Below are 23,233 nucleotides of genomic sequence, written 5' to 3'. Positions count from 1 at the left end.
CTCTCAAAAGAAATTTCAATCATTGTACTGTTGATATTTGGCTCTGTTGACTAATGAGTTTGCCGACCACTGCTCTAGACCTTAGAGTCTGGGGAATAAGGAGTACTTGGAGTATTATAAACCGAAGGGGAAAATGAAAAAGACTATTATCGTAACTGGATGGAGGATGGACGAAAGGGGAAGAGACTGGAAGCGTAGTTAGGTGGTTATTGAAAATCGAGCTACAGGTGATGGAGACTAACCAAGGCTTTGGAAAAGAAAAGATAGATTCAAGAAATATTTAAACATTGACAAGACAGGACTTGGAGAATATATTGAATGTGGAGACTAAAGGAGATGAAATACTGGATAGCTCAAAGTTTTCTCTTGGAAGTGCTAAGTGGATTAGTGATGTTCTCAGCTGAGATGAAGACTATTAGGAGGAAGAACAGGTTGGGCAGAGTTCAGAGAGATTACAGAGTTTTAGCTTTGTACCTTCCATAAGGCCAGTAGCTGTATACTTGCTCATTGCAATATCCTGCAGTATCTAGCACATCACACATGTGAAGGAAATGGAAATTAATGAATTAAATACAAGGTAGTTATTCATCTGCATATGTTTAGTGAACATTAAATGTTCCAGAGTACAGATTTGGAGACATTAATATTAAATTGACATTTAAAACCCTAGAAGCAAAGGGCTCCTTCAGGGTAACATGCAAGATGAGGAAACAAAGCCAAGGACAGAACTCCAAGGAATGCCAACATTTAACCATCCTGCAGACACTCAGAAGGATGTTAAGGAGGAATTGTTAATGAGAACTAAATGCACATGAGTCATAGAAGGAAAGAAACAAGTTTGAAGACAGGGAATTGCAACATCATACTAAGATAAGGATTAAAACATGCCCTTTGGAATTAGTAATATATATATACTGAGTGGCAAGATTATTATGATCTCTGAACGCATAATAATCTGGCCACTCAGTGTGTGTGTGTGTGTGTGTGTGTATGTGTGTGTGTGTGTACCGTATTTTCTGGCGTATAAGACCCCCGACTTTTGAGAAGATTTTCCTGGGTTAAAAAGTCGTCTTATACAACGGAAAATACGGTATATATATATGTATATTAGAGGCCCGGTGCATGAATTCGTGCATGGGTGGGATCCGGCCATCCTGGCCAGGGGGAGGGGACATGGGCAGTTGGCCGGCCTGCCTGCTGGTCGAACTCCTGGTCGAGGGGACAATTTGCATATTAGCCTTTTATTATATAGGATATATACAGAGTGGCCAGATTATTATGCATTCAGAGATCATAATAATCTGGCCACTCAGTGTGTGTGTGTATGTGTGTGTGTGTGTGTGTGTGTGTGTGTGTGTAGTATATGTAAAAGGCTAATATGCAAAGTGTCCCCTTGGGAGTTCGACCGGGAGACTGTGAGTTCGATCGGGAGACTGTGAGTTCGATCACTCGCTCTGATGTGCGCTGACCACCAGTGGGCGGTGTGGAAAGAAGGAAGGCCCAGCAGGCAGCTGGCAGCTGGGGAAGGAAGGCCCCGGCCAGCAGCAAGAAGACCCCGATCAGCCCTGATTGTCGGCTAGGCCTAGGGACCCTACCCATGCACGAATTTTGTGCACCGGGACTCTAATTAGAAGATAATTAGTAATCTCGGGAGTAGGTAGGTTGAGTACAGTGGTGGGATCAGAAACAAGATTGCTCAGGGACAAGACCTGAATGGAAAGTAGGCAAATGGAAATAATGAATATTGACACAGTTTTAGGTTGAGAAGGAGAATGTATAATAGTTGAAGTGGTATGATCTTATACAGTGTGTTTGTTTGTTTGTTTGTTTGTTTTGGATGAGAGTTTTGAGCAAATTTTAGCCATGGGGAGGAAACCAGTTAATAGAAAGATAAAGGAGATACTGAAGCCAGAGTACTTACTTATTGGAGGAAAATCTCTGAAGATTAGAGAAGATTTTAAAGGGGAGAATGGGTGAATAGTGGGGCCAAAGCCCCTTTTTGGGGCAACTAAAGGGACACCAGTAAGTATGGATATAATGTAGATAAGATATGTGAGTGTGGGCAGAAGGTGAGTGGAGGAAGGTCCACATGATGCTGAGACACAGTTTGGAATCAACCATGATAGAACTATCCTATCTAATAAAGAGGGAATATGCTAATTGACCCTCATGCTGTAACAAAGATGGTGGCACCCACAGCCAATAAGGAAGGGATATGCTAATTGACTGTCACACCCTCAAATATGGTGGCACCCACAACCAATAAGGAGGGAATATGCTAATTGACTGTCACGCCCTCAAAGATGGCGACACCCACAGCCACAGGATGGTGGCGCCCAGTCCCCTCAGCCCTGTTGGGGCGGCAGGCGGGACCGGCCACTCTGCATGCCTGCCTCCAGAGTCCCCCAGTCCCCTCAGCCCCCCTGCCGCCCAGGGCCAGCCCGAGGTGCAGGCAAGCCTCAGATGGCAGCTTCCCAGCCGCCCAGGGCTGTCCCGAGGCACAGGTAACCAGGGCTGGCTGAGGCTTGCACTGCCAGCAGTGGCAGCAGCAGAGGTGTGATGGGGGCGTCGCCTTCCCCTGATCGCCAGGTCACCTCCCGCCCCTGAGGGTTCCCAGACTGTGAGAGGGGGCAGGCTGGCTGAGGGACCCCCCCCTCCAGTGTATGAATTTTCATGCACCAGGCCTCTAGTAAGAAAATAAGAACAAGAATGAATTGAAGAATAGGTTTAAGACTTGTGTTCTGAAACCTCCACCCAACCCCATTCTTGTTTGTGCATGTTTGCTGGTGTGTATCATGAGAGAGATCAATGCAAAGTATTGGAGGAAAATAGAGTGTGATTTCAGTCTAGCTTTGAGCTCAGAAAAGGGAAGAGGATATCTTTTAACTAGGCTTCAAATGATGGAAAGTTTAACATGCAAATAACTAAATTTAGGTAACATTTATTAAGTGCCCACTAAGTGCAAAACACCATTAACTGCCAGATACATGAAGATGACTAGCATGGTCCCTTCCTCATGAGGAGTTTACATTCTAAAGGTGAGACATACACAACAATACAGTGTGGTAAGGACTGTTATAGAGGTTTGTAGGTAGTGGTACAGGATCAGAGATGAATAAGAAATTCATTATGCTTAGGTTGAGAAGGTCAGGGGAAACCACAGGGAAAAGGAAGAAGCGTGTTCTGGAGAGAATGTCAAGTTGGCGTTTTTCCTCTGTACTTGGCCAGTTTGGGTTTTTAATATGATGACCAAGGGAAACAAGGAAATGTTTTCAAAAGGGGGCAAAATGCATTCCTCAAAAGAGAACCTAATAACGTTTATGTTTGTCCTTGGCAAAATTATAGAGCAAGTTGTTTGTAAGCATTTGGAAAAGAAAGTGGTAACAGCCAAGACTAAGGCATGCTAACCAAACGTCATTTCCTAATTAGGTTGACTTGTAAATTAGGACATAGCTTCCCAACTCATCAGTGGGTTCTTGACTGTGTCAGAGCATTTTCTCTCAGCCCTAGAGCAGCCAGAGCCCTGGAGCAGTTGCCTCTCGCCTCAAATAGCTTCCTTCTTTTACCCAATGTACCTTTTGTTCCAGAGTGCCAAACAAATATTATCTTTGTGTGCCATTTTATGAAACAGAGAGGAACACTCTTGACACCATGAGCTGAGTAATAATTCAGCCAGGTAAAGTCATAACTGTTTGAGGAGTAAGGCCCCAAGTATTAATCAAGAGTCAGTTTTAGAAGGCAGTCTCTAATGCCATGCCACAAAGCTTTTATTGCCCATAGCCCTAACCTCAACATATTTATCAGCAACTTGGATGAAAACATGAGAGGCATATTTATCATATTCAAGGATAATAAAATGCTGAACAGGGTAGGGATAGATAAAACAGTAGGTGAATTGATTAAAAAACCTCCCTAGCCGGTTTTGCTCAGTGGATAGAGCATTGGCCTGTGGACTGAGGGGTTCCGGGTTCGGTTCCGGCCAAGGGCACATGCCAGGGTTGTGGGCTCGATCCCCAGTGGGGGACATGCAGGAGGCAGCCGATCAATGATTCTCTCTCATCGATGTTTCTTTCTATCTCTCCCTCTCCCTTCCTCTCTGAAATAAAGAAATATATATTTAAAAGAAAAAAAAACCAAAAGAGCAAAACCAATTGGATGAAGTTTAATATAACCAGCATTACAATTCAGCTTTTAAAAAACAACTCAAAATTATTAGCTGTGTATAAGCATTGTATAAAACAAAATTGATAATTAAAAAACATTTCTGTTAACATTTCAGAGAACAAATATGATTATCTTCCAACTACTGTGAATGTGTGCTCAGAACTAGTGAAGCTGGTTTTCTGTGTGCTTGTGTCGTTCTGGGTTATAAAGAAAGGTGAGTCTCGAAGCAATACTATATACATGTTAAAAATCACAGAATCAAAAAATTTTAGAAGTGGCAGGCAGGAACATTTTATATCATTTAGCCCATTAAATTCAGATATGAGGATGCTAAAATACAAACATAATTATGGTTATCTGTGTTATTCAGGTGAAGAAATGGGCTCAGAGAAAAGTCTTATGCAGTTATGGGTACGAGGGCAGAGCCAGGATTCCAACCCACGTTTTCTAGTGTCCTGTCCGTTGCTTTCCCTTGTAGCTTGTTCTTATAGTGGGTCATACAGTGAGTTAGTTATTATTCAAATTCAGGATTTTTTAAAATTACTCTTGTCTGACTTAGTATGTAGCACATTGCAAAGACATCCCCTTTTCCATCAGCAAAGGTAGTATAGTGCATTGGAGTCAGGGAGACTGTTTTTAGGACAGATTATTTTAACTTTTCTGAACTCCAGTTTCATCAACTATCAAATAAGGACATTAATTCTTACTCAAATTGGAAGTATCTAGCCTTTTGTGGCTCTTTAATATGTATTTATTCTTCACATGCACTTCCCAATTAATGAGCCTTTGCTCTCTTTATTACTTTGATCTGCCTTCCCATATGAGGTAAACAGAATTTATTAAAGGGCTTGTACAAGAAGATGATTTGTCACACTCAAGGATTTCAGTCTATGCAGTTTCCAGTTAGTGGAATATATTTCTTAATCTCATGAAATCCATTATTTACAGAGCTTAAACTTAAATTTTCTTTTTATTTTATATTCTTTCTGTTATAGTACCATCCAAAGTTTTTGAAAATCTAGAAATAGGACAATAACTCATACTAGGATTAGTAAAAGTTAATTTTTTCTACTTCCCTAGATATAATTTTTCACCTAAAAACTCCCTTTCCTGATCCCCCACTCTCAGGGAAATAGGGAATAGGGTGGGGAATACCAGTATACCAGCCTGAAAGCTTGATTTTTTTTTTCTTTTAATTTGTTGATCTCTTGGTTTTATGCTCTCAGAGTACTATGAGAAACACAAGAGTATTCTCAGTTGCCTTAAGTGATACTTATATTTCAAGTTAACAGAAATTAGGAGAATCAGTAATCCTAAAGTATTCCTAATTGTCAGTGATGATACACAGTGGTGGGGTGCAGAAAGACAGCATGCAATGAAATTCTGTATTGTCTTTGATTTAATAAGGATACTAGTCATTTATGAAGGCAAGTTCATAAAGCCTCTTTTAAAGAATTTTGTTAAAAAGCAAATACAATTTACTGTCTATAAAAATAATGGACATTCTCCTCAAGATCATTTATTTATTGCTCTATTTCTTTCTTTAGAAAATCATCAGAGTAGAAACTTGAAATGTGCTTCCTGGAGGGAGTTCTTTAATTTCATGAAGTGGTCCATTCCAGCCTTTCTTTATTTCCTGGATAATTTGATTGTCTTCTATATCCTTTCCTATCTTCAACCTGTAAGTAAACATGACAAAGAAAATAGCATTGGGAAAACACAGAGAAATGAATTTCAGGGCTAATTTTTTTTAAATCATTTTCCGTGGCATTGTTAGTTTCTCATTGCCCTCCCTGGCCTTCCAGAGGTTTGACCAAAATCAACTGAGTATTGACTTACCAATCTGCTTGCCAGATTCTATCACTTGTTAAAGTTTGCTGTATTAAACTGCCATGACTAGTCAAGAGTTGCTCCCTGGCCAGTGAATCTAGATCCATCTCTCTTTGTGTAACCTTAACCAATCTGCCTGTTTTCTGAGCCATCCTATGAACACCAGCCTCTAAAATTAATCTCAGCATCCAGGTCCTCCACAGAGACTTAACTTAGAAAAGTATACATTCAGTACTCTGCTCTTTCTTACACCTGCATTAATGTAGTTTATACTAGAGGCCCAGTGCATGAATTCATGCACGGGGAGGGGGAAGGGACCATGGGAGGTTGGCCGGCAGGCCCCGATCTAGTTGTGTAGATGTGTTGAGGTAGCGGCAAGCAAAGAGCACAGACAGAGTGCCCCAAAACAGCCTGAACACCAGCTACGCTCTGAAATGGAATTACAGCTCTACTTTGCTGCCCACTCCCAGGCAGCCTCACTCTCCCTGGGGTGGAGTTGCTGACAGACAGACAGGTCATCTATCCTACGTCAGCCACACCTTTTCTCGAGGCTCCGCCCCCAAGCTTGAAGGTAGCTGACTTCAGCCAAAGGTGGCACACGGTCCTAGGAGTGCTAGCCAATCAGCAACTGGAAGCTTGAAAAGGCACAAGGCAGAGCTAGAAGTGGCTGACAGGGCAGAAGGGTGAGCACCCACACATGCGGTGGCAGAAGTAAGATGGCAGTGGTGCTTACTTTACGTCTTTGCAGTTAGGCTGCTGCCTTGCCCCTTCTGCCCCCTCAGAGCTGCTACTCTGTCACGATCAGCATCGGGGTTGCTCTCCTCCTACAGGCTTCCTGGACCCAGATTCTCCAGTGCCCGGAGCCTTAGCCAGAGGGAGGGACCGGCCAGGGCAGGGACCGTGGAAGGTTTGCTGTGGAGTGCACTGACCACCAGGGGGCAGCTCCTGTGTTGAGCGTCTGCCCCCTGGTGGTCAGTGTGCATCACAGCGACTGGTCATTCTGTCATAATGGTCGCTTTGGCTTTTATATATACATAGATATATTTTTGGTATGATTTTATTTTTGTTAGTCCTCTCTTTTAACCAACAAGTACTTTAAGGGTAGAGATTGTATCCTCTTGACTCTAAACACTATCTATAACTGATAATACTAGGAATATTTCTTATCACTATAGGCATTCTCCAGGCCAATTTAGAGAACCATTAATAATCAAACTTAAAATTTGGTCTCCTGCTCTTACCTATTACTCAGTTTGGGTCGTGTGTGTGTGTGTGTGTTCTCCTAATGTTTTATAAAATGAAGATTTCTGTTGCCATTGTTGCCAAAATGTGTTACAAGTTGTAAAGAATAAGTTCAGGGATTTCTATCATAAATAGTATTTTTATTGGTTCTAGTCTTCTATGTGAAGTCTCTTAAATATAGCCAAATTAGTTTGTGAGTGGGATGCAAAAGAGGGATCAATAGAACACTAGTAGAAAATGGGAGTTTGATTCTTTTGTACAATTTAGAAGCTATGTAACTAGGCAAGCCCCAACTGCTCTAAGAGTCAGTTGCCCATCTGTAAAAGAGAATAATGTTATCACACCACCTGTGCTGGGTGATCACCTGAAGTTCTTATCAGCTCTGTGATCCATATTGTTATTATTACTAAGTGTCCATTTCATCTAAATTGTGTCCTCTCCTAAATTCGTGCTTCCACTTTCTCAGATCTGAGAATTCCTGTACCCAAAGACATAATTATTCACATTCAATCCTACCTAATAAACGAGTAATATGCAAATTGACCATACCTTTGCTACACCCATAAGCCACGCCCACCAGCCAATCAGGAGCAGATATGCAAATAAACCCAACCAAGATGGCTGCAGCCACAGAGAGCAGGAGGGAGGCTTGGGTTTCCCCGGCAACAGAGGAAGACAAGCTTTCCGCCTGCCCTTGCCGGCTTAGGCCTCCACTCAAGGCTACAAAGTTTCAATTATAGAAGGTAAACAAATCCAAACAGAAATGGCGGCAGCCACTGAGCTGGAAAGATCGGGAGGCAAGGGTTGCCCCCGGCAATGGAGAAAGCTAAGCTTCTGCAGCCCTAGCCAGCCCAGGCCTCCGCTTAAGGCTACAAAGTTTCAATTATAGAAGATACATAAGTCCCAACAGAAATGGCTGCATCCACAGAGCGAGCAGAAGGCTTGGCTCCGCTCCAGGCTACAAAGTTTCAATTGTAGAAGGTAAATAAATTCCAGATACCAAGGCCTCCGCTTGGGTCACCAGGGGGCGTGGCTGACCTGCAAACCACCACAGGCCCCTCACTCAGGCCGCCCCACGCCCCAAGGGAACCCCCACCCTGATCCAGGACACCCTTCAGGGCAAACCAGCTGGCCCCCACCCGTGCACCAGGCCTCTATCCTATCTAATAAAAGAGTAATATGCAGATTGACCATCACTCCAACACACAATATGGCTGCCCCATGTGGTCAAAGATCCTGCCCCCATGTGGACAAAAGATGGTCACCACAAGATGGCCAGCAGGGGAGGGCAGTTGGGAGGCCCCAGGCCTGCAAGGGAGGGCAGTTGAGAGGGACCAGGCCTGCAAGGGAGGGCAGTTGGAGGCGATCAACCTGCAGGGGAGGGCAGTTAGGGGTGGCCAGGCCGGCAGAGGAGGGAAGTTGGGGGCAAACAGGCTGGTAGGGGAGCAGTTAGGCATCAATCAGGCTGGCAGCGGAGTGGTTAGGGGTGATCAGGCTGGCAGGCAGAAGCGGTTAGGGGCAATCAGGAAGGCAGGCAGGCGAGCAGTTGGGAGCCAGCAGTCCTGGATTGTGAGAGGGATGTCCAACTGCCCATTTAGGCCCGATCCCACCGGTGGGATCGGGCCTAAACGGGCAGTCGGACATCCCTTGAGGGGTCCCCGATTGGAGAGGGTGCAGGCTGGGCTGAGGGACACCCCCCCCCCCCCCCCGTGCACGAATTTTGTGCAACGGGCCTCTAGTAAGTATATATTTGTTGTATTTTATTTGTATCCAAGAGATTAGGTTCTTAAATTCATATTCATTCCCTGCATCCCCAGTACCAAAGTAAGATTATAATTTCCTGTTTTTTTCTTCCAAGTTACTGCTTTGCTCTTTCTTCCTGATTGTGTAAAACCACAAATGTTACAAAATAAATCACATGGCATATTCTGTGCATTGCTGTGCCCAAGTCTAATTGGAAAGAATTAGAGATGAATTGAAGTTTGGGAGCAAAGAGTTCTTGCGATTTGTTTATTCTGTACTATTGCATAGAAAGTTTTCAGAATTCATCAGGCCAGCCAGGATGCTTTGTTAGTGCATTTGCACTGCCGTTATTGTGACTGATCAGAGCCACTACTTCCCCACTCTTACCAGCCACTTTCTTCATCTCCTCTTAACTAGGGCTTCACAAGCATTTGTCTACAGAGGAGGACACTGAGAAAACAAAATAGTCCCATAAAAATTCAATAGAAAAACAACAATGTTGTATTCTTAACATTTTTGTTAATTGTTATTGGATTTACTCTTATTTCTTTAATTCAGCTTCATATTAGCTTGTTATAAAAGATACGCTAGAGTTTAATCATTTTAAAGTGACAGCAAGGAGGAAGTCAGGGTGAACTAAATCAGTAGGATTTGTTTTTAAAATTATTAATATTGTCAGGTCAATTATGAGGGGCAGTGATGAAATTTCAGGCCGACGCTCTATCCACTGAGCCAAACCGGTTTCGGCAAATTTCATACTTTCTTGGCCAAAATGTATACATGTTCAGATTAATAGTCTCATGTGAAATGTGGCTGAATTTACAAAAAGAGACCTTTATGAAATTTGGCTAACACATTTCTAAGTTTTTAAAACAATGTGAATAAATCCAAAGGACCGTTAGATATGAGTTTGGTAGTAAATCATTGGTATTGGGTCATTGTAGTTCAACCAAGAAAATGGATTCAGTTCCTACAACAGGTATGATGCTTAAAAATCTGCATCCCAATTAACTTAATGTATAAATGGGCCTAACAGATTCTGTCTTTTCTCCATAGAAACAGTATTGAAAGTCTATAAAGCATTCTGAGAACTTTAAAAAGTATGCTTTAGAAGCATTGTAACTGTTATTTCAGACCCAAACCTTTAGAATTTATAAGTATTTCTAAATCTGCACATACAGATTATTTACACAGGCATTTTCTGAATTTCAACACATTTTGAAAGCCTGTACAATAATTTGATCATATCTGCATAAATTTAACAAGCAATAAAAATGGAATTTAATCCTGTAGTGAAATAGCTGCCCTAATAACCCCTCTAGTTTTTGACCAAAAAGCTTTTCTTGTCAGGTGAGCCACCGAGCTGGGAGATTTCTGAGGTTAGTACTTTATTTGGATTGTAACTCTATATCTCTTCTTTCTTTCTAGGCCATGGCTGTTATCTTCTCGAATTTTAGCATTATAACAACGGCTCTTCTATTCAGGATAGTATTGAAGTAAGTAACTTGTTGTGAAAGCATATGTGGTATTTTAAAACGGCACCGCCTTGTTTCAGGTGATATACCCAGAGCACTGAACCCTCCGGTTCCCAAGGCCAGGATTTTATTCTTAACTAGAGGCCTGGTGCACGAATTCGTGCACAGGTGGGGTACCTCGGGGTGGCCTGTGGGGATTGGGCCCCAACTCACATCCCAGGCTTGCAGCCCCAGCTTGCACCCCCAGCCTCGCAGCCCTGCCTGGCACCCAGTCGTGGCCTGGCGCTGCCCCCTCACCTGTTCCACCATCCTGCCTGCAGGGCAGTCAGTCAGGGCCACCTCCCACCCCCCACCTCCCCACTGCCGGTCGCTCTCTGCAGGGCAGTCAGTGGGGCAATCGGCCCCCACTCACACCCGCCTTGGCCTGGTGCCGCCTGCTCACCTGCTCCTCCATCCCACTGCGGTCCCACTCTCATCAGAGCCGGCAGTGCCTCCATTGCCGCCCACTGCCAGCGCTGCATCGCCGACACCCACCATGTTCCGCGCCACCCCCTGGTGGTCAGCGCACATCAGCGAGTGGTCGAACTCCTGGTCGAACAATTTGCATATAGGCTTTTATTATATAGGATTGGCTCTGTGTGTTGGCAAGTTGCTTAACCCACCTAGAAAACAGCTCCACTGCTAGCCTGTCTGAATCCTCTGTGATTCCATGTTTCAAATGTTTTTTTCTTAGCATCTCAAAAAAAAAAAGATAATTGATGGGGTTAGGAGTATTTTAATTTTTAGTGCCAGATTTTCAACAAATAATTCCCGAGATGTTTTTGTTTGTTTTGTTTTGTTTTGTTTTGTTTGCAGAATCTATATTACAGTACTAGGGAACCAAGAAGTTCTTAAAATTAATATACATTTGTTATTTGGTGTTTGGAGATGATAAGGATTAACAAATTCTTTGTTAAACTACTTGAGATGAGTACATGATTTAAGTTCTAACTGGCAGAGTATTTGCATGAGAAATCAAATTAATACAAATGATAGATTTTTAAACTTCAAATTTCTATCACCAGTCTTTCCTATCTCCAGGAAGACCTTTGGGTAAAATTAAAACATTTTCAACTAAATAGGCTCTGCTGCCAAGCAAAGGTCAGAATGTTCTAAGGTGGAATGGGGTCTGGGCACTTAACTCCAGTTTGATTTGTTATTTAATGATGATTATGATAAAAATACAATTTACTTCTTGTTATATTTTTTGTAATTGTTTAATTTTGCATTCACTTTTCCTTTTTAATTTCTCAGTGCGCTATGTCATAGGATGTTTTCATAATTTATATGTACAGATGATGAATGGCTTGTTGCATAGGCACTTAGTAAATATTTGTTGAATCCATGATGCCTTCAGTACATAAATTGCATAAAATGCTTAAAAGATTTTCTTTTATCTTGAGGAAACGTTAGCTTTAATAATTGATGTAAGAGATAGAAAAAAATTAAGATTTTATGTCTTCCGATTTAAATGTTACAGTACACTGAAGTTTGCTTTTGCTTCTTATTTATGAACTAGAGGCCTGGTGCATGAAATTCACGCATGGGGGGGGGTTGTCCCTCAGCCCAGCCTGCACCTTCTCCAATCTGGGACCCCTCGAGGGATGTCTGACTGCCCGATCCTAAACGGGCCCGATCCTATCGGGATCAGGCCTAAACGGGCAGTTGGACATCCCTCTCACAATTCAGGAATGCTGGCTCCCAACGGCTCGCCTGCCTTCCTTCCTGATTGCCCCTAACCGCTTCTGCCTGCCAGCCTGATCACCCCCTAACCACTCCCCTGCCAGCCTGATTGATGCCTAACTGCTCCCCTGCCAGCCTGATTGCCCCTAACTGCCCTCCCCTGCCGGCCTGGTCACCCCTAACTGCCCTCCCCTGAAGGCCTGGTCACCCCTAACTGCCTTCCCCTGCAGGCATGGTCACCCCTAACTGCCCTCCACTGCAGGTCTGGTCCCCCCCAACCGCCCTCCCCTGCAGGCCTGGTTCCCCCCAACAGCTCTCCCCTGCAGGCCTGGGTCCCCCCCAACTGCCCTTCCCTGCAGGCCCTTTGCCCCCAACTTCCCTCCTCTGCCAGCCTGGTCACCCCTAACTGCCCTCCCTTGCAGGCTTGATCGCCCCCAACTGCCCTCCCTTGCAGGCCTGGTCCCTCCCAACTGCCCTCTCCTGCTGGCCATCTTGTGGTGGCCATCTTGTGTCCACATGAGGGCAGCCATCTTGTGTGTTGGATTGATGGTCAATTTGCATATTACTCCTTTATTAGATAGGATTTTTTCACTTTATTCATGAATTATGAAAATAATTCAATAAGCATATTAAAGAATGCTGTTCTAAAACATTTTAAAATCTTTAAAGTCAACATGAAAATCACTTTGAAGGATAAAAAGTTAGCTTCTGAGAAAATATATAAGCAATAATATTTTTATGTTGATTCCTATAATAAAATTATAGATGCATTTCCTTCCATAAGGGACAAAAAATTGGCTCTGACACAATAAAAGGTTCACTATTTAATAAGGGAGCAAAGGTCTCAAAAACGTGTGTTTTTTTAAGTAATATTTTTTTCCTCTGAAATGATAGTTTATGAGTAAGTTATTAAATAATACACTAGAGACCCAGCACATGAAATCGTGCCCAGGTAGGGTCCCTAGGCCTAGCCTGCGATCAGGGCCATCTTCCGCCCGCTCACCAGTTCCCAGTCCCGCTCCACTGTCACCCACCCCAGTTCCCTGTTCGCCATCCTGCAATCAGAGCCTGCAGGCAGGGGGGAGGGACCAAGAGGTCGGCCGTTCCACCCATTCGCCAGTCCCCAGTCCCGCCGCTACCCACCCTGGTTCCCTGTTCGCCATCCTGCGATCGGAGCCTGTGGGCCAGGGGGATGCGGGGGAGGGACTGAGAGGTGATCCATGCACCTCATAGCGACTGGTCAAGCGGTCGTTCTGGGTGTTACGTCGTTATGGTCGCTGGGCTTTTATTATATAGGATAATATGTATTATATCGATGCGCCATGTCAAGATTACATCGATTTAAAACTAAATTTGCCAAAGAGAAGATATAAAGTATGTATTGCCTAATTTGAAATTGGCCAGTAGTTTGACTCCAGAGCCTGAGCTCTGAGGCCAACGTGGGGGTCCACTTAGAAAGACCCTACCTACCCAGAAGTGATTCAGCTGCACTGTAGGCAGTGGGGACAGGGAGGCTCTCGGCCAGGCAGTGATGAGAAAACACTTGACTCAGGGCCAAGTGCTGCACTGAGGGCCTTTCCTCCCTATTGTGACTGAATCCCACATTGACCCCATGAGGCAGGTATAGTCATTGTCCCTGTTCATCAGTAGATTCATCTCAAGCTGCCTCTGTGCTTGGAGCCCAGAATTGAAGTGATTGGGTGGTTCCCTTTGACTGTAGAGGGGAGAGTGTCTGGGTTGGACAAGGCTGGGGGCAGAGGAACCAACTTGAAATGAGCTGCCCCTTTTCATGCAGAGAGTGCCACCACCATGGGCAAAGGTGGGCCTGTTAAATTTTTAAGCATGTAACAATTTATGTTAACACAGTTCATTCTTAATGTAACCAAATCCAAATCTATGCTAGAAACTGTGTTTGCTTTTAATACTATGAAATATAATAATATTAATTGTTTTATTGCTAGTTTTATTAAAAATTAACATTGTTATAAACAAATTTAAAATACTTTTTTCACATTTTTACTTCTTGATATTCAGAGCAGTAATATTGATTCTTAGATACGTGTTTGTTTTGCGGTTAATATCTCTGTTTTGATTCCTTGAAAGTTATTTATATTAAAGAAACAATTTTAAAAAGTACTCAATTTTTTATTATTTTCTCAAGCATTAACTTAGTTCTCAGTGTATCATAGTTTGACTGATGCACAACAGCACTGAAGCTACTCTGAAGTACAGCTAAAATATAATAGTAAATCTAATACTGTCTTTTATGAGAATACCTTTTAAGTATTTTCTATTATTACATTTTAATATCAACTTTATTTTGTTCTATTTTGATAGTTTTGTTGTTGGTGGTGTATATCTGTCTGTTTTTCCCTGTTTAATCTATTCCGTGTCTCATCTGATGGTCTTTTGCCCTCGGCAATAAAATTTTGACCCAAGAGTAGCAGCTTGAGTCCTATCACAAATTCTTAATTTGTTTTTCATAAATAACTCATATTTCATTTAGAATATTATAGCTCCTGTCTTATACTTCACTCTAGTAGAGCCATCAAATACCCTTCGCATACAGATAAAGAATATAAGGCTACAATGGGAATTTGCTTTTGTTTGTTTTCATTGTCTGTGGAGGTTTCATGGAGGAAGATGCATGATAGGATTGGCTCATTGGAAAGATAAAAACTTTACCACGATGGTCTGAGTCATTGGATTAATGCTGTGTTGAGCACATGAGTTGGAAAGGAAAGAAGATGCAATCTAATGAAAGAAACAAGGCATTTGTTACTCCCCATTACCAGAAAGGAGTTGTGATACCTTACAATGAACACATATATACCATACACAGGGCAATTGCAGGAAAAATGAAAAGGTCACAAGGAATGTAGAGAAGGAAAAGTAATTCAGAGGACCGGCAAGGGGCTTTGAAACAAAGGTGGTAGTTATTCCAACTTTAGTTTGTTCAGATTTCCAGAAGGCTTGTGGTGGTGAACTGCCATCATGTTAGCTGAAACTTAAATTAACTGGTTTGTCCTCATCTAAATTTTAAGAGACAAATCAACAGGGCCTGGGAGTAAAGAATCAGATCTCATTGCAATGAATTTTTATGTAAAGCAAAATTTTTTCAACTGCTAGTTTATATCCAGCAATGTTATTAAGTATAACATTATAATTATAACTCTATACATATATAATATTTTGGTACCATCAAAAGAGTTTAAAAAGGAATATTAGTCAAATTCTGTTACAACTCCTTTCAATTCTTTGGAATGAGTTGTGATAGAATCTGACCCATATCTGTGGCCCAGGAACTTGACCAAGCTCACATAGTTTGTTCTTCACTAATTAATTCAATGGAGGGACATTTGGTTTTCTCCCTAATCAGATAGTAAAATCACCCATGATATGTCTATTGTCTGTGGACACTGGGAGTCCTTTGACATTAGTTTATAAGAAGCCTCCGGCATAACTCAGGGTTTTATTTTTGAACTTAAAAATGTGCTTTTGAGATTAGGCTAAGAAGTGATTTTGAAGCAGGTATTTGAGTGAGTAAGGAAAAGCAGAGGACGGTTGAGTTCATTTTATTTTTCCAAGTGATGTTCAGGCCATGTCCTCTCACAGCCTTGACTGGAGTCAGAGTATTGTCAGAACTGCTGGCAGCCAGTTCCAGAGCAAGAGACAAAAATGGTCTTTGTCTTTGACACAAAGCTCTGTGTCATTGCAAAGCTGCTGTTGTTCAAATGACTTTATATTCCTGGACCCACCTTTCCCGTCTGTGTCATTTTCTCTTACATTTTCACACCTCATTAAACTGTGGAACTGTTGCTATCAGAGGAAGTAGTTGGACCCCTAAGATTTTCTCACTAAGACTACTGAGTGTTCATTCTTTCTTTTAAAACAACTCAGGGAAAGGAAATTGCAGCAGAGATGAATTGTTTGAAAATAGCCCTTTGCTGACTCACCAAAGTTGTGTAAGAATGACTCCTGCGATCTAGTCTGTTACCTGTCTACATGCGGGATGCACTGTTCTTTTTCTGTGAACCTTTCCTTCCAGAGACAATTTATAAAAATAACCATAAGGCTCAAGTTTAGAAATCTAACAGCTTTGCCCTTTTGTGTATAGAATCATGAAATATTAACAGCTGGATTCTATAAGCATCACCTCTTAGATCACATCCTCATTTTATTGGAAAAATATGCTCTGGGGATATAAAGTGACACCCAAATCACACAGCCCAAACTTGTGTTTCAACTCGTTATTTTCTAGCTGCTTCATTTCTCTTCATAACTCTGGAGAGAGCAAGTGCCTTTAGCACACCTGCTTGAGAGTCTGAAGAGTGAGTTCTTGAGCACAATCCTAAGAGACAGTGCCTGTGTCTTCCCTGGGTTTTGTCCATGTGGAAGTGTTGTTATAAATAAGAGTTGGCTATTAAGTCATATAATTGACATATAACATTAGTTTCAGGTGTACAACATAAAGATTATCTATACCAGTGGTCGGCAAACTGCGGCTCGCGAGCCACATGTGTCTCTTTGGCCCCTTGAGTGTGGCTCTTCCACAAAATGCCATGTGTGGGCGCGCACGTACAGTGCAATTGAAACTTCGTGGTCCATGCGCAGAAGTCAGTTTTCAGCTCGCAAAAGAAATTTCAATCGTTGTACTGTTGGTATTTGGCTCTGTTGACTAATGAGTTTGCCGACCACTGATCTATACTAATAAAAGTTTAATATGCAAATTGATCAAGATGCCCTCATAGTAATGACCGAACTGAGCAGGCTGCATGGGGCATCTATACTAATAAAAGGTAATATGAAAATTGGTCAGGACGCCCTCACAGTAACGACCGAAGAGCCGGCCATGATCGTCACTGATTGGTCAGTGTCAGGACAGGGAAAAAAGAAAAAAAAAAAGAATATAAGGCTACACTGGTAGGAAAAAATAAGTCTGGTGACTAATGCAAGAATTATTTGAAAAAAATCAAAAGTGAAAAAAGGAAAAATATTGCTATCCAAATGTCTTATTGTCTTTTCTAGAAAAAACCCCATTTAATATATAGATTTGTTCTTGGAAGTATAGAAGACATTGGTTCAAAGTGGAAACTGGCGGCAGGCCTCAAAGACTTACTGATTTGCTCTTAAAGCTTGGCAAAGCTGTGTAAACTTGTTTGTTTAGGTTTTAGTAAATAATTTCCACATGAACATTGAAATTTGGGGGAGGGAGGGCAAAAGATAACTAAGACCGGCACTTATTTTCACCTAAAGAATGTATATGTATCTCTGATTTCTTTAAGGAGAAGCTATGAAAAAAAAATATTTAAAAACACATCTTGAAACATGATGAATGTCTTAGAAGTCATGGTAAAGTTTACTCTCTGAACCAGCAGAGAAATAAAAGTACAGCTCAGTAGACAAGCCTTTCTCCAAAATCATTCACTTGATAAATCTTTTTATAATTTCTCATTATAAATCTGCCCCTGGTTGCTCTATTTGTGCTACTAAGAAACATGTTATATATAGCTTTTTGTAAAAACAATTATGTAAATCTTTCCACTTAATTATTTTCATGCTCTGCCTTGGTTTACTACCACCAAATATGGTAGTAAATGCCCTGACATAATTTTGATTTAATTGTAGACTTTCCCTTCAGTTAGTTGAGGGGCAACTCAAAGTAAGGAATTATTTTTTAAAAATACATGCTTTATACAATTTAACTTAAGATATGTAATGTTCATTCTTTTGATTGAAAGCTAAGGTCTTTCCTTTGAGTATGTGTAGGGTTTGTAATTGGTGTTCTTTGGCTTCTTTCTCGGTTGAACCTATATTCGTTATTTCTGGTTTTAGTTTGTTTAAAGTGGAGCAAGTCCTTAAAAGTACTTTTAAAGTAGATTCTTCTAGATTTTTATTATTTATTACCTAATTACAAAATAAGCTCAGCTAGTTTTCTTATCTTGTGATTTCCCTTTAATTTTCTTAAATCATTCAACTTAGTTTTCATAAAGACAGCAGTTCTTTTCTTTACTCATAATTTATCATTTATATAAACCATTAAAATATGTCATTACAATAATGAGGTCACCTGGCAAAAAATACGTTTAGAAACAGAGATTGTGAGCAAACAGTTCACATGGGAACAGAGGCCCTCAGGTAGAACATTCCTCTGGCTGCAAGTGTTCAACTTTGAGCATTAATCTGGATGTTTTACTGGGGCAGTAGAGAGATGAGTTGAGTTTCTACTAAATTGCATCTAAATTGAGGAGCAAACTCTTCATAAACAATCAGTCATCACTTGTACTGGTAAGAGCACAAATTCTCAGCTGACTTTACAGGATAATTTATTAAGCATTATTTTATTTGCTGAAAACCTATTTTCAGCCTAATCCTTAATCATTTTTATCTTCCCAAGAAAGTTACCTTGAATGAGTAATTATTTGCAGTAAGTACTATTTAGCTTGTTTAGGGCTTTGTCTCCTTAGATTCTTTTTTCTCAAGGTCAGTTTTAGTGCAAAATCTATAGCTGTCAGAATTGAAAACTTCTAAAGGAAAGTAGATCATTGCCTCATTTTTTTTTCTTTTTTAACTTTATTTACCCAGCCCCGACACCCCTTCCCTCTGGCACCCACCACACTGTTGTTTATGTCTATGAGTTATGCATTTATGTCCTTTGACTACTTAGTTTCTTTCATCAGTTTTGTTATACATCATCTGTTTTAATATACAGTTTGGTAATAATATTTTTTTATAAATTGAGCATCTATTTTTTATCCTGTATTTTCTTTTTCCATTTGATTTGCTTTCTACAACTTAATGCATACCAGCTGCATCTTCAGAAATATGTGTGGCTAGTTCAGTTTCTGGCCTCATGGCATAGGGCTATATTAGCCTTGCCACTAAGTGCTTGATCTGGTTGTTTGAGAGTATATACACAAGAAGACATAATTGTGTGCACAGGTGTGCTGCTATCTAGGCTGGTCTGTGCACTTAGCAGTCTTATAGCATGAAGCTCTATGGAAACATTGGTGAAATCAGGCACATCTTCATATATACACACTTTGAATAATTATAAAGTTAGTGTTTATTAAAATACATTTCATTTTCATAATGTAATATTCATGGACATTGTGTGTATACATATATAGATAGATAGATACTAGAGGCCCGGTGCACGAAATTTGTGCACTCGGGGTGGGGATCCCTCAGCTCGGCCTGTGCCCTCTTGCAGTCCAGGAGCCCTCAGGGGAGGTTCGACTGATGGCTTAGGCTCGCTTCCTCGGCAAGCGGTCCTAAGCTGGCAGTCGGACATCCTTAGCGCTGTCGCAGAGGCGCGAGAGGCTCCTGCCACTGCTGTTTTGTTCACCACCCGTGAGCCCAGCTTCTGGCTGAGTGGTGCTCCCGCTGTGGGAGCGCACTGACCACCAGGGGGCAGATCCTGCATTGAGCAGGATCGGGCTGAAACTGGCTCTCCAACATCCCCTGAGGAGTCCTGGATTCAAGAGGGCACAGGCCAGGCCGAGGGACCCCACCAGTGCATGATCGGGGCTGAGGAGGTACCGCGGGAGGGCTCCAGAGCGTGTCTGGCCCGTCTCGCTCAGTCCCGATTGGCCGGACCCCAGCAGCAAGCTAACCTACCATTCAACTGTCTTCCCCCTGGTGGTCAGTGCACGTCGTAGCAAGCAGTTGAGCAGCCTTAGCATATCATTAGCATATTACACTTTGATTGGTTAATTGGATGACCGGACACTTAGCATATTAGGCTTTTATTATATAGGATAGATTAGATATAGACATAGACATAGACATAGACATAGACATAGACATAGACATAGACATAGACATAGACATAGATATAGATAGATATATCTTGAGCACTCTAAATGACTTAAGAGATACATTGGTCCAGAAGGAAGACATACAAACCATGGCTCAGATCTTCTTGCCCTTTCATAAATTCATGACCTTAAAGAAGTCGAAGTCAGTTAACTCCTCAGAATATTCATTGTTTCCTCCTGTAAGGACATTGCTTGACCCATGGTCGATGCTCAATAATGCTCCAAAATTCTTATAACTTCTAGTTCCTACCTCTAACTTTACACTTCTGCCTTTGCTTATGTTATTCTCTTGTTTCCCCACTCTGGTGTCCCTCTAATTCATCTGACTAATCCTAATCCATCTTCAAATTTGAAGATGTTCTTTCCCCCAGAGGCCTCCCTGATTACCCCAACCTGAATCAGTTACTCCTCTTTATTTATTCAACATCGTACATTCTTGTTGCCTTTGCATAGACTTATCCCTCTGCCTGGATATACACCAACTCCCTTTTCACATGGCAAATTCAGTTATTTTTCATCTTTCCACTCAAGTGTCATTTTCCTTTGAAGCAATAGCTGACTCCGTTATAGACTCAACTGTTCCTTCCTCAGTGTACCCCAAGTGTTCTGTGTATCACTTGTCACACATTATATTGTCATCATTTAGTTTCATGGCTCTTTACCTTTTAAAAGTATAAATTCCTCAGGGGTGGACATCAAGTTTTTATCTTCCCAGGGTGCCTGCCACATAGGTGCTTATTAAATGTCTTTTAAACTGAATAAATCCATAAAACAGAATAACAATGTATGCCTTTCATATATCACAAGTTTGTTGTTAGGCAAAATAATGCATTGTTAAAACTTTGTAAAATTAAATAATAAAAATATATTTTCCTTGCCTTATCAAGCAGTGGTTTGCTATAAAATGCTTTATGATTATTAGGTCATGGATCTGGGAGCCAGCTTCCTTACATCTTTTTTGGATCGTGAATACCTTTGAAATTTGACAGAATTTGAAGGGTCTTCTAGAGCTGGGGGAAGGCTGAGAATTCACCTAGATAGAGCATTTGGCACATTGCAAAGATTCACATATCTAAATTTCGTCACATTCTGGTTCATGAAAACCAGGTTGAGACTCTCTTCTACAGTTTACTATATACTAAGTTAAAAAGTTATTGTTCTAAAGGTTCAAGATAGGTCTGGAGGTAGAAAGGAGGCTTAGTTAAACCTCTAGGCTCAAAGGAAACTTAAAATGAGGCAGAATGACTTAAAGGTCTTAAGGGATGTTTATTAAGAAAGTGAATTAAAATAATCAACTTTAAGAAGCAGAGACACTAACTTGAATTGTGGGAAATTCTGGCAAAAACTGGGTATAGTTTATTCAACCAAGTACTTAAGTGTCTGAGTTTTCAGCAGAAACAGTTGTTATGGGAGGGGGCAAAAACCCTGTAGTAAAATCTTATTTTTCCTCTTTGAACAGGAGACATCTAAACTGGATACAATGGGCTTCCCTCCTCATTCTATTTTTGTGTATTGTGGCCCTTACTGCTGGGACCAAAACATCGCAGCATAACCTAGCAGGACATGGATTTCACCACGACGCCTTCTTCAGCCCATCCAATTCCTGCCTTGTTTTCAGAAGTGAGTGTCCCAGAAAAGAAAATTGCACAGCGAAAGAGTGGACTTTTTCTGACTCTAAGTGGAACACCACAGTCAGGGTTTTCAGTCACATTCGTCTCGGCTTAGGCCATGTCCTTATTATAGTCCAGTGTTTTACTTCTTCAATGGCCAATATCTATAGTGAAAAGATATTGAAGGAGGGGAAGCAGCTCACTGAAAATATCTTCATACAGAACAGCAAACTTTATTTCTTTGGCATTCTTTTTAATGGGCTGACCCTGGGCCTTCAGAGCAGTAACCGTGATCAGATTAAGAACTGTGGGTTTTTCTATGGCCACAATGCATTTTCAATAGCCCTTATTTTTATAACTGCATTCCAGGGCCTCTCGGTGGCTTTTATTCTGAAGTTTTTGGATAACATGTTCCATGTCTTGATGGCCCAGGTCACCACTGTCATTATCACAACAGTGTCTGTCCTGGTCTTTGACTTCAGGCCCTCTTTGGAGTTTTTCTTAGAAGCCCCATCAGCTCTTCTGGCCGTATTTATTTATAATGCCAGCAAGTCCCAAGATATGGAATATCGACCTAGGCAAGAAAGAATCCGAGATCTAAGTGGCCGTCTTTGGGAGCGCTCCAGTGGGGTAAGTTTGTAAAGATACTGCTTTTTGTCTGTCCTTCCCGAATTCAAAGCATGGTGACACAAGAATAGAAATAGGATCAGTGCTGATTTATCAAAGGATGTATCAGATCTCTTGACTTTAAAAAAATTATTCAACAAACATTGTTTGGTCTCCTTGTGTGCAAGGGCTCATGATGATGCTGTCACAGGTCTAGAAAATATATAAATCACGCTCTCAAGAACCTTATGCACTAGTTGTATTAGAATATTATAGAGTCACAGAATTGGAAGGTTCCTCACAGATTACCTTATTAGTCTCCCTAATTTTACAAGTGAAGAAGTAAACTCAGGCTAAATGCGATACTAAGTGAAAGAACTGGTACTAAACCCATGAGGTCTGACTCCTCCCTCATTACTCTTTCCACTCCACCATTGTTGGGGGAATAAGCCTTCTTCATAAGAAAAGTTCAACATTATTAAGTCTTACTAAATAAAAGTAGAAAACCTGGCTCCTTAATTTTCCCTGTAGTTTTTCATAAAACTGTGCCAGATAGGCAGACATTATTTATCTCACTAGGGCGGTGATTTTCAAAAGGAACCTATAAGAGAAAAAAATTTCTAGAAAAATACTTGTGCAGTTATTCTGAGTAAGTATTATTTTGCCAGTTGCTTATTGTTTTAGGAGGGTCTGTCAGTCATGTTATTAGCAAATTAATAATCTTTTGGAGACTCAAGGAGTTAAATATTTGTTATAAATAAAAGATGAAATAGACTCATCAATCTTGTTTTAAATTTACAATTTTCATGAACACTAAATATGAAATACTTATTCCTGACAAAGAATGAAAAAATTAATCTCTCTTATTTGAGTTCGTGGTGGTGCTTTCTTCAGTATTACCTCTGAAGTGGTGATACAACAGGTTATCCAGATGAAAAAATTAGAATCTTGGGTCCCAAATGCCCTGATATCAGCCAGAAATAGATTCAGAAGTCATATGTCCTTTTCCAGTGGTCTGATA

The 23,233-nt window shown here is 41.2% G+C and overlaps 1 protein-coding gene across 7 annotated transcripts in view; it reads left to right on the top strand.

Moving 5' to 3' along the window:
* Window positions 1-23,233, top strand: part of SLC35A5 (solute carrier family 35 member A5) — a 28,064-nt gene that overhangs the window by 3,012 nt on the left and 1,819 nt on the right. For 3 of the 7 annotated variants that reach the window (XM_079766703.1, XM_079766705.1, XM_079766704.1), the window contains exons 3-6: window positions 4,280-4,378; window positions 5,712-5,845; window positions 10,408-10,475; window positions 21,456-22,236. In XM_079766703.1, coding sequence (XP_079622829.1) covers window positions 4,280-4,378; window positions 5,712-5,845; window positions 10,408-10,475; window positions 21,456-22,236 — 1,082 coding nt within the window. The remainder of the gene's footprint in view (window positions 1-4,279; window positions 4,379-5,711; window positions 5,846-10,407; window positions 10,476-21,455; window positions 22,237-23,233) is intronic. The other 4 variants (XM_079766707.1, XM_079766706.1, XR_013813321.1 and 1 more) reach the window with 3 other exon arrangements.

Source organism: Cnephaeus nilssonii (assembly GCF_951640355.1).
Source record: "Cnephaeus nilssonii genome assembly, chromosome: 3".
NCBI classification, from domain to species: Eukaryota; Metazoa; Chordata; class Mammalia; order Chiroptera; family Vespertilionidae; genus Cnephaeus; species Cnephaeus nilssonii.
The sequence above is the reverse complement of the archived record's forward strand: the minus strand, read 5'-3'. Positions and strand labels throughout refer to the sequence as shown.